General features: G+C 38.0%; 1 protein-coding gene across 7 annotated transcripts in view; it reads left to right on the top strand.

Annotated features, from left to right (window-relative positions):
* LOC120450270 (protein argonaute-3) overlaps positions 1 to 11,762 on the top strand; it is a 130,663-nt gene extending 118,901 nt beyond the window's left edge. For all 7 annotated transcript variants that reach the window (XM_039633180.2, XM_039633177.2, XM_039633179.2 and 4 more), the window contains 2 exons: positions 921 to 1,169; positions 11,612 to 11,762. In XM_039633180.2, the coding sequence (XP_039489114.1) occupies positions 921 to 1,169; positions 11,612 to 11,698 (336 nt within the window). In that variant the 3' untranslated portion in view covers positions 11,699 to 11,762. The remainder of the gene's footprint in view (positions 1 to 920; positions 1,170 to 11,611) is intronic.
* The last annotated feature ends 771 nt before the right edge of the window (positions 11,763 to 12,533 follow it).

Below are 12,533 nucleotides of genomic sequence, written 5' to 3'. Positions count from 1 at the left end.
TAATGTATATAATTCCACGATTACAATCATAAATGCCTATTTATACCCGTTACTCGTATAGTAAGTAAAAGGGTATACTAGATTCGTTGAAAAGTATGTAACAGGCAGAAGGAAGCGCTTCCGACCATATAAAGTATATATATTCTTGATCAGGATCAATAGCCGAGTCGATTTGGCCATGTCCGTCTGTCCGTCCGTTTGTCCGTCTGTCCGTCCGTCTGTCCGTCCGTCTTCCGTCCGTCTGTCCGTCCGCGTCCGCCGTATGAACGCTGAGATCTCAGGAACTACAAAAGCTAGAAAGATTAGATTAAGCATACAGACTCCAAGACATAGAAGCAGCGCAGTTTGTCGATTCATGTTGCCACGCCACCTCTAACGCCCACAAAACCGCCAAACTGCCACGCCCACACTTTGAAAAATGTTTTGATATTTTTCATTTTTGTATTAGACTTGTAAATTTCAATCAATTTGCCGAAAAACTTTGCCACGCCCACTCTAACGCCCCAAACCGCAAAACTGTCAGTGTTGAAACTCTCCTTCGCACTTCTACTAGCTGAGTAACGGGTATCAGATAGTCGAGGAATTCGACTATAGCGTTCTCTCTTGTTTTCTTTTGAAATGATCACTTGGGTAGGTCCGACCACTTCGCGACTCTTATAATTAGTTCTTACATTCTAATATTGCAATAGGGCTTATACTACTATACTTATATACAATTACTACCTACTACTACTGTTGCGAAAAATTAAAAGTGTTCCGATCGATTCACTCGGAAACCGGATACAGCTGATAAAGTCTTGATATTTATAAGAATTGGTGAAAACTTTGAAATGCAAACCAGTCCATTGATTTATAAATGCAAACTACCATCTCTGTCTTTAATTAGAAGCGTAATAATTTTGTTTGTTTTGTATTTTTAGGGGAGTGGCATTCAACTTGAAAACCCATTACCAGGAACTGTCATTGACCAACATATAACAAAATCAAAAATGTACGATTTTTTTTTGGTTTCACAATTTGTACGACAGGGTACTGTAACCCCAACTCATTATGTTGTTTTACGAGATGACTGCAATTATGGACCGGATATAATTCAAAAGTTAAGTTATAAACTTTGTTTCTTATATTACAATTGGGCTGGTACATTACGAATTCCAGCTTGTTGTATGGTAAGTAATACACCACCTGATTATCTATAAATCCACAAAGATAACTTACGATACTACTAACGACTTTTATACGGTGTCTAGATTTGCATAGCCTTTTGTGTAATGCGTTTGCAACAATATTATCATATCGAGTACAGTGTCGTTAGGTCATTTCACAGCTTATACACATATTCATATAAGTGAGATTAGAGAAAAGGAATTGCTGCGACTATTATATGTTATAAGTTGTGTAAAGAAATTAAAAAAATTTTCTAAGATTGAATCACAAAGACCGTTTAAAATGGTTAAATTAAAAATATATTTTAAATGAAGAACAGATAAGTTAAAAAATGTTTAATATTTAAATATATGTAAATAAACGCCATAAAAACAATTGGGAAATGAATGCGTATTCAAGCTATATATTATTGATCAGTATAAATAGCCGAGTCAATATTGCTACTTACGTAATCGCTGTAACCACAGTCAGTAACGTGTTGACATGGGCCGATGGTTTGATGTTCATTCTGAAAAGCACTTACCACGGACTCATATTTAGGATTCCCGTATATTACATATTTGACGTTCACGCTGAGAGTTTTCATTTCAATTTTTTTAGATACATTGTCCGTAAATTTTAAAAAGATTTATTTCTTTGTATTTAGGCAATCGTGTTTCTTATTTTTTTTATTACCTTACTATTGAATCTTCTTGTATTAGAACTAACAATAAGTTTTAAAATCGTAACAATATCAAATTTTTGAACATATATTTAATTTTTCCAACTGTTCTTCGATTATAAGACAGACCCCCCTATACATTTCTTCGCTGGGATGGTAGGCCTTTAGGCTTTAAGTTGATATTTTTGGCTTCAATGTGCTTGCGCCAAGTGTGTCTTCTCTCGAGATGTACTCCCAGGTACATTACCTCATCTGCTCCTGGGTGTGGTATGTTGTTCAGCAAAAGTGGTGGGCAGTCTTGTCTGTTACAGTTGCGATAACAGTATTAGCACCATAAGCACATTTCGTCTTTGTTCCAGCGTTTCTGTATTTTCTGACACTTTCATCATTTTACTCACTAAACTTAAATACTACAATGATTTTCAATCGAAATAACAAAATTAGTAACAGATCTAACGGATATTTTAAAATTAATTGGCAAAACAAAAAAAACCTTTGTTGGCGATGACAGCTGCGCATCGTCTTGGCATGGAGTCCACCAAGTCCTGGCACCGTTTTAGGGATATTTTACTTCAGGACTCGTTAATTATACCCAAAGTCATTCGTTGTTAGATGGCTTTGAAGCTGCAACTGCTTTTCTCATATCTTCTCATATATCATACCAAGAATTTTTGATTGGATTACGGCCTGGGGACTGTGCAGGCCAATCCAAACCAGGAACAGATTTATTTTGGAACTAATCCTTGGCTTTCCTGCTGGTCTACTTGGGATCATAGTCTTGTAAGTTGTATTCGGCAAAGGGTAGCATCATCGTCACCAAAATATCTACAAACACACGTTGATCCATGATGGTTTTTAACCATGGTATATTATGGTATAGCCCCAACTACATAATACGAGAAACAAGCCCATACCATTACACTGGATCCTCCGTGTTTAATTGCTTCTACTGTGTAATTTGGCTTATACTCGGTGTTCTTAGGTCGCCTTACATACGATTAAGATCCATTGCCACCAAAAAAAACCGCCTTGCTCTCATCTGACCATAAAAAGTTCGTCCATTCTTCGCATGGCCAATTTAAATTTTCCTTGACGAACTAAATGCGCTTGGCTATATGTCTCCTTTTTAAAAGAGGGACTTTCCTTGGACTACAGCCTTTTACACCTTAGACATGTGTGAACTGTTTGCACTGTTGAGATCCTTTTTCAGGTCGGTAGCAGCTCTCGGGCACTAGCATTTTAAAGAGATGGGTGCCCAATATTTGTTTTCTCCCACGTTTTTCGGGATTCTCGTTGTAGGTTATTGCATTTCCTATCATTTTGTTTGAGCATTGAAAGATTTGACCAATATTTCTGTGTGATTTTCCTTCAGAAATTAATTTTTTAATCATGTCATAATCATTTTTTTAATCATGTCGTTTATCTGAAGTGCAATGCTTTCCTCATCCCATTTGAATAATTTTTTTTAGAGTATGTTTCAAAAATCATTTTTGGATGGGAAAAATAAATAGCATTATGCAAAAAATCAGTATTTGGTCCTATCGGTACCTCAACCGTAATTTATTTGATCGAGAACAAAATACGTTATTGTGGTGCTATTATTTTACCCGCAGCTGTAAGTGTAAACGTCACGTGCTTGCATTTTTGCTCGTTTACTGTAATTCGCAAGTCAGAGAGCCACTTTTCAATGTATATGAGGTGCAATGTCAGCTGTGCTGTAGCTTGGATCGGGGACCTTAGGATAGCTGTGCCGTCGGCAAACGTGGATAAGGTAAGGCGACTATTTGTAGTAATGTCGGCTTTAAATGAGGTATAAAGTGGGACCAAGGACGCTGCCTTGGGGGACTCCAGCCTCGATTTTATGGCAGCGGAAATGGCAGTGTTACACCGCACTGCAAAAGTTTGGTGATTGCGTTGAAGTGCTGGGTTATGTATTGAACTGCAGATTATGGAAGCTCGATGATCATTTCCGGAGCCAGGAGATTTTTTCAGACTGAGATTGTCTTTAATAATTTTGGTTATTTCTTTTGGACAGAATACAATTGAGGTGTGTTGCTGGTGGAGTTAACGGGTGAAAAAGTGAAAAGTTTCGCAAAAGTGCTAGAAGCCTCGTTTGGGGTAAATACATTTTGAAGGTGAGCAGCAAATGTGATGGCTCTGTCTGCGTCGCTACGGGCGCAGCCGCCTGAGGAACGAAGAGTGAAATGGGCTCTCCACAGTGACTTGTGTTTTGTGCCTGTTGGAGAAAGTTGCTCGGCGCCGAACGTTTTCCTCTTCTTGTTTTGCAGATGGATATCTGAACGATTGTCATTTTCTACGTAAGCGTCGTTTTTCGTGAACGAGTTGCTCGATTTGTACGTTAGTATTATTCTCGGGTTACGTGTAACGTTCGTGATTTTAGGTGTTGCAGTACAAGCTGCTGCCGTAAGAGCGAGTGCTTCTCATGTAGAAATGGAGCTTGGTGTTCCACATAGCTATGCGTAAGGTAAGCATTATTTATTTAGATTTTTGGGATACAAGTATTTGTATTTTAAAGGTTTTTATTTACCCATCATGTCTTGAATGAGGGTACGTCATAAATTCCATCATGCTCTGTTGTAAGGCTTGAATCCTAGCTTCAGTGTTTTTTTTCGTGTTGCTCAGATGGCCTATAGTTTTGTTGTGTGCACTTCATGTGGTGGTTGAGAATTTTGCATTTTGTTTGTTAGCTTGGCAGTGTTTGGAGTCGTGGAGATCTCTGCGAAGTGAGCACTACGATCTCGTATTCTTGGCAGTTAATACATTGTACAGGAGCTTTACGTTTATGCGGCTTTTCTACTGTAATCTTACGGTGCAGAAGGAGCTGAAGTTTATAAATTGGGTGAACCTCGTTTTTTCTAAAATGCTCGTTTTCTGTTTCAAGCTGTATCTTAAAGAGTGGTTGCGGCTTCCTGTTTCTTTCTTTGATATTGAACACACTTTTGGCGCACAATCCCTTTTTTCTTTAGCGCCTCAGTTATCTCCGGGTGTTACATCAGACTCAATGCCTATTAATACTACTTGAAGGCCTTTGCTGATTTTAAGCTGGTAGGTGTAGAAGCATATTTGGTTTTCAGTAAGGTAGTTTTTGACCTTTCTGTAGTTTTCCTCCGTTTTCTTTTAAAGCTAGATTTCATTAACAGTACCTGTTACGAGGGGAATTATATGAAAGTAATCCTTTCCTATAAGGCCAACCACAGTATTTACCAGACCGCTTGTGCTCTTTTTGCGGATGTAAAGTGGTGGAGTCTTTGTTTTCTTCGGTTCATTATCGACGGGTTACAGTAGCATGTCCTCAGTAATGTCTGCCAGCAAAGCGAATCTGTTAGTATATTCGGGCACTCCATTATTGACCAAGATGGTATTGTTGCACATATTTTTTGGCTTGACCTCTTTTAAGAGCAAAAATCCACAATGAATTATAATTATTTGTCATATAACTTTTGTGAAGAATAACATTTTTTCTTTATCATCACCCTTTGTATATTATTATCTTGCATGGTAAATATTTTCCTGTAACTTTTGTTAAGCAAAGTATCGCAGTAGCCTTAAGTACATAGTAATTTAGGCAAGCAAAGTAATAGATTTAAGTTATCTCTAAGAGGCCGTCCAAACTATCAAATAAGTTAGGAGAATAGCTTAGTTTCCCGCCGAAGCTAATACGCAAAGCTCGATAGGGGAAAAAAACCTTAGTCACCACAACGAAACCGAACATTGGGGAATTTAAAAAAAAAACGTTCTTGGTCAAACACGCGGACGGAACAAGTGGCGGAAAAGTTCAATAATCGAAAGGAATCAAACCCCAACAGCGCGAAGCTGGTTTTTCCCGTGGTCACTAGGATAAGGAAGAGCAAGCTGGACACTGGCGGCGGAGGGTGAGCATTATGAGTGCGACAGGGATAGATATGGCTAAGCAAGGAGCAATAAAACAATCAATAATTTTGTGCTAACTACAATTGTGCCGCCTGCAGTGTTAGCGGCGACGGTGCCGTCTGCGTGTAACCGGGCCCGTTCGCATTAGCCACCAGTCTCGGCGACCCAAGCAAGCATTTACGAAATATAACATTATAATACCCCACCTCAACTGTCTCAAGATAATAAATTAATCTGAAGATTTGTTAGCAAAAATCGATAAGTACCCGTATAAACCAGGTTGGAAAGTATGTATGTATGTGCAACAGTCATGTTGCCTTCATATACTCCTGCATAGCAGAGAGTAGGATAGAGAGCAGATGAATTGATTATCTTTACTGTCTTTGTAGCTTTGTGGTATGTGGCTTTGTATGTGTACCTATGACTTGCGCGTCTGTCGATTGATGAAAGCGAGCGTGTGCAGTTCTTACAACAAACGGACACAAACATTAAAAGATTAAAGTTCCTATTTATTTCATGCTGGTCTGATAATAATTCAATCTATGATTGAAATCCACAATATTATTAGCATAATACCATAATATAATATATACAATTGTTGCGGGAGACCCGGATGACTAAAGAGCTGATAGCGCTGCCAAACGACAGCAATGAACGCAAGGGGGGCCCAGCTAATAGTGCTGCCAACCGACCAACAGACCTGTATGGATCCCTACATCCACATGGTAGATTAAAGCCGGAAGTTCACTTGCATCAATAAAAAAACTTTTTACTGTTTTCCCTAATTCGCCTAAATTGGGAGCAACCCTAACCTCCTGAATCCAGAAGTTAATTAACATCTCGTCCCCAACCAAAGTAGAACAATGCTTGAAGCAGTCATTATTTGTAATTTAATTTCTGATTATTTAGATAGTCCCGACTAGGTTAGCCGGCTAAACATTTCTGTGCCAGGTAGATGGGATATACATTACGTTTCCTTAAGTTTTATTCAGTTCAATAAGAAACTGCTGCGGTTTCGCTTTTCTCACAGGCCACCAACCACTGACTCACCAATCGATTTGTGGGGAGTTTTAAGGGTCCTCACAATATTAATTGTGATATACTCTTCTATGAGTATATAACATTTTTTTATCCAATTAAATAATAAATAAATAACCATAAATAATAAAGCCTGTTACCAGGAATGGTTTTAAGAAATACTTCACTGCACTATAAAAATGTCCAAAATTACAGGTACAATTTATTCAACTAGGGTGCATCCATTAATATCAACTAATATTAAGTGCAACTAGTTAAAGTGCGAAAAAGAGTCTTCAACACTGACAGTTTTTGACGTTTGTGTGGCGTGGCAAAAAGTTTTTTGGCAAATCGATCGAAATTTAGAAGACTAAAAAATACTAACAACATGAATCGACAAACTTGCGATGCGTCTGTGTCACTGGAGTCTATATGCTTAATCTCAAATTTCTAGCATTTGTAGTTCCTGAGATCTCGACGTTCACACGGACGGACAGACGCACGGACAGACGGACATGGCCAGATTGACTCGGCTATTGATCCTGATCAAGAAAATATACTTTATATGGTCGGAAACGGTTCCTTCTGCCTGTTCATACTTTTCAACGAATCTAGAATACTCTCTTTTACTCTACGAGTAACGGGTATAATTAAGGATTGCAGCGAACTGAAGTATTCTCAGATGGACAATATTTGTATAGAAAATAATAACGCTTATCCTCGAATTAAATTTGGAAGTCACAATGTGTTCAATATCTTAACAGATAGGGATATAAGAAGAATCTCAATAAACGTATCGAAGTGAAACGAACCAAAATAAGAAGAAGAAGTTCTGGAAAAAGTAAAAAAAACTTCTAATAGCCCATGGGACAGTAACAGCTTTTTTCCGAAAAATAATATAAGTAGAATATTGCTAGACTCACGTGAAATCAACACGATGTGTAAAATAATTGTTTCCTAATAGGGATGGGATACTTACATAACAGAAAATGGACATGAAGCATATCTACGGCAAAAAAGAACGGTACCGTTTGCGCTTCGCCCATCTACGAACGCGTTATCTAAACGATCCACTAATGTTGTACGATGATTTTGCGGTGCAAAATCTATATTATGTCCCGATAAATGAAGCAAAGCCTAACTTCTGCAAGGATTGGATACCAATATATGTAAGAGAGAATGCTACAGTCGAGTTTCCCGACTATCAGAACAAGAAATTTCAACATTTTCTGGAATATCGGTAGAAATTGGGAATATCAAAAATTTCCCAGATGATTGGACGTGACAGTTTTGAGCGGCGTGTGGGCGTTAAAACGAGCGTGGCAAAAAGTTTTTGCCAAATCTATAGAAATAAAATATATATATATTTTATATATATCAAAATGAAAAAATGTTAAAAGTGTCCAAAAGTGTAAGTGACGTTAGAATGGGCATGGCAAAAAGTTTATTTTGCAAATTGATAAATTTCTATCATAATAAAAAAATTAAAAAATATCAAATATGGCAATTGTTAGCGTGTTATAATTCCTGGTTCATACGGATATACGACGGTTGGACGAACAAGGCCATATATGTATACATCGTCGGAAACGCTTTCTTCTGACTGTTACATACTTTAAAATGAATCTAGTATACCCCGAGATCTCAGCAACTATAAATGCGAGAAAGACTCGAAAGAAGCCTAAGCTTTTCAATCGATTTGTTTTTATTTACTTTTTTTTTTATTTTTCATCCCAATTTTTATGGATTTTCTAAAAAAAACTTGTATTTATCGAGTATTCTGAAAATAGATCAGAAATGGGTATATTGCAGGCAGCTATGAATAAAGTTCGTAACAGCGTTGCCACCTGAAAACATGTTCGATATTTTTAACAGCTAGTAAGTAATAGTGTCGCCCGAAACTCGTTATATTTTTAGACCTGTGCGTATGCAGTTCGAAACAAGAGAGATCGCTGTAGTCGAGTTCCCCGAGTATCTGATACCTGTTACTCAGCTAGTGGAAGTCCAAGGTCCAGCCCGGTACCGTTTGACCTGGCTGCCCCTGACTCCTTCTGCATTCCAGCCTTCTTCGCTATTGCTAGGCAGCTCTCTTACACTTCGATTTGTGGGGAGTTTTAAGACTCTAAATGTAAGAGATGTATTTGTACGACTTTTAGGGCAACAAGAATTTGCGAAAATTTTGAACATGAGGCTGTAATCGTTAGTAAACTATTGTGCCAGCGTTCGTTGCATGTTTTGGTTTTCGTTTCTCGTGTATATGTTCAAATTTTAATGTTAATCTAATTAAAATGTAAGGATGCTTTTGCTGGTATCAGTCCGCCCAGGGTCCTCTTTATATTTTTTGTTTGTCTACTTTGCCTTTATTTATTGAATCTTCTTATTTTTGAGACTAGCAATAAGATTTTGCAATTTTTTACTATAACCTAACTAGTGAGTAGAAATGGTCCTGACGAATTATGGCTGGGTTGGAAGGTCGGTACGTTGCAGGCGAATTCGGTTCGAAACCCGAATCAAAACCCTTGCGAGGGGATGTGAGTGAGCAGAGTTTTTCATTTTAGGACGTTTTTTGCTTGTCTATTTAATCTTTTACAACGAGAATGCCGAGGTCCATGTGGATGTTTTGGTTTCGAATATACCGTGGTTCGCGGATCGTGGATTGAGCGCGATGTATGTCTTTTATGTTCCCAAAAGCTGGGAGCCATACGTCCAGATTGGCTTAAGAGTGGAGGTGTAGAGCAGGACCTTGAAGTCCAGATACAAGGGCGATTGGGCGTTTATGATCCAGTGGAGGCTGCTGGCTTTCAGTCTTAGGTATAGCAGAGGTGGGTATTGTTAGTCGGTCACTCCCAAGTGCGCTGCCTTGTGTTGTATTGCACCTCACTGCGAAGGCTCTGTTGTAGAGGTAAAAATCAAGGAGTTTATGAGTGCTCCCATGCAAGTGTGTTTTAATTTTATGCATAAGTCCTTCGAGACAGACGCGGTCGAATGCTTGATATCGCGCTGCAATATTCTCTAAGCTCGAAGACTGTGCGAATCTTTGATGTTATTCTGTTAACTCTATCGATCTATTTGTTTTTTTACTGAATCCAAATTGATCGGAGAGCTTAGTTTTGGGTGAGCCCAGACGCTTTTTTTCCAGAACCAGCTATTCAATTAGCAAGCATCTTAATTTCCACATCTTTCCGTTTTGGTTTTGAAATTCTGGCTGCTGTGAAGAGTACCTCTTTCAGAGCGGCGGTAGAGCAGTCGATGTCCGCTTCTATATTTAGTTGACGAGTAAGCTCTATGTAGGAACTCACATACTTTCTGTATTCATTCATTTGTTGTTGTGCGACGTCAGCCTATAAGGGTGGTCCGTAATTTCTGGGCTTTGAAGAAGGGTTATCATCAAAGGCGAGTGGTCAGATGAGAGATCCGGTAGGGCATGGCGTCTATTAGATTTTGTGGGTTGTTTTTGGGAGGTGGGCAGTAGACAGCGGCAATGCAAATGTTACCGTTTCATGACTGCACTTTGGTGTTTGATGCGTTCTCTGATTAAGATGCCGGTTCCAGCGTGGGCTTCACCATCCCGATGATCTGTGCCGTAGAAGGTCTAACCTCTTATATGGAAGTTATATAGCCCAGTGAGGTAGGTTTCAACCAGTTATTTCGTTATTTCAAATTTTTGCCGAGAAATGCCGTTGGCATTCCACATGTGTGTAGCCATTCATTATTTGGACTGTTGCGCTACAAGCAACTGAATCACCATGTTCTGGTTCTAAAGAAGAGTTTGCATAGTAAATCTCATATACGACATGAGTTCTGTTTTACTTTGTTGCATGGTGACCAGCATAGTTTCCAAATAGCTTTGCGGCTGCCTTGGGACCTGTCTGTTCGTAGTGCTTCAACATAGGAGATCCTCCAGGTACTTAGACACAGCTCGGAAGTGTTCATTGGATTTCGTTTGAACTTTGGTTTCGGGGATGTTCCCTTTAATAAACGAAACAACATGGAAATTATCGTCCCCGACCAGCGCAACAATTTTGTTGACCAGTGCGTTTGCGCTCTTTTTCTTTATAATAGGAGGGGCTTTGGTTTCTTTTGGTCTCCTGCTCAACTCTTTTGGATTGTTCTCCGCCTCTTCTAAGATGGAAAACGGTTATCATTGAGATTCCTAGTTTGTTGGTACGGTTGATCCTTGGGGTAATACCAACCGTGTTTAGAGGACTAAGCTTTCGCTTATGATGAAAATTTTCTCTTTTAGAAACCTTTCAAGCTGGGAGACTAGAGTGAAACAGATTCGGCCGTTTATACTGATCAAGAATATTTTATATAGTCGCTAATGTTTCCTTCATTGCGTGGCAAACGTCTAAATACTCTTTTAAAGGGTATACAAATTTAATATTTATTTATTTGTCTTTGTTTACATCACTGAATTTAATAATTATAAGAAACGTTTTCTACGTTACGAAAAATTTCAACTGATTGGCTAAGATTTTAGGATTTAGAATAGGCAAAAAAAGGAAATGATTTTTTTCCGGCGTTGATTTTTTCTTATCTATGCCTAAGAGGACTGTATCTGAAAATTATAATTTAAAACTTTTATCATGCAACATCTGTCTGTTCTGTATTACGTAGTTTTTACTTACTTGACACTGACGCCAAACTTGAAATAAACTTAAGCTGTCTCTGTATGCTTTATTTGGATGCCTTAGTTCTGATTGCTTTCTACAGTTTCATTCAATACGAAAGGCTAACATAGTGATCGTAATTTGAACCATTTCTTTATTGAAATATTATATCAAATAACTTATCTATATATAAACATATATATTCACCGAAGTTTGTTTTTTGCCATTTACTACGAGTCATTAATATAATTTTAAATATTTTTAGTACGCTCACAAATTGGCTTATTTGATTGGACAAAGTATTCAAAGAGATGTGGCTGGAGCACTTTTGGAAAAGCTGTTTTATCTTTAAGTTATAAAATGAAAACATGTTTCAAACAATACATAGAATACCATTAAAAAAAAAATAAATAAATATTTTTGAAAACTAAAATTAATTCTAAAAAACGTTGTACTTTTCTATAATGCGCAAACTGTTGTTGAAGTAGTTAAAAATAAATTGAAAATACATTTTTTGATGGCATATTATTCGACAGCATCCTAAAGGCGTTGCAAAGACAACTTGTTCACTAACCGACGAACTGTGAGAAATGGCAACAAAAACGGTGATAAACAGCCCGTTACGAGGTACGGGTATAAAAAGTTGTTCTCTTTATATTAACAACGCGTCTAGTATATATTTGTCTGCCTTTCTGGTTGTAGGCAGGTAACAAAAACATTTCAGCATATTTTCGACCTCTGTCATCTTTTGAAGCTCTTCAAAACGGCTGATATTCTGGAACCCTGGTGTATGTTAAGTTAATTGCCACTTCTTTGGACCTGGTGCGCGATATCAAACCGCCAACATGAAACTCAATATTTTGTCAATTCAAGATTCAATCAATAAAGTTCGTGAAGTTTTTAAATAACGCAATGACAAATTCTACCGGCTGGGACTAGTATTATCTGCAGGACCCTCACAGTTCAACAATGGGATTGGGGTAACATTAGAAATCACGACAGTCAAGAACACATTCGTCGTTAGCCTAACCATTATCCTACTAAAGCCGTACATGCAACTGTAACCTAAATAAACAACTCAGCTTAACCGACACGAGCAATTTCGAATATGAATATATACTCGTACTTGTAAGAGAGGCTTGTTTCAATTAACAGGTACTTGTGCTGCCGATGAGGAAACCCACGAT

Source organism: Drosophila santomea, chromosome 3L (genome assembly GCF_016746245.2).
Source record: "Drosophila santomea strain STO CAGO 1482 chromosome 3L, Prin_Dsan_1.1, whole genome shotgun sequence".
Classification (NCBI taxonomy): Eukaryota; Metazoa; Arthropoda; class Insecta; order Diptera; family Drosophilidae; genus Drosophila; species Drosophila santomea.
The sequence above is the reverse complement of the archived record's forward strand: the minus strand, read 5'-3'. Positions and strand labels throughout refer to the sequence as shown.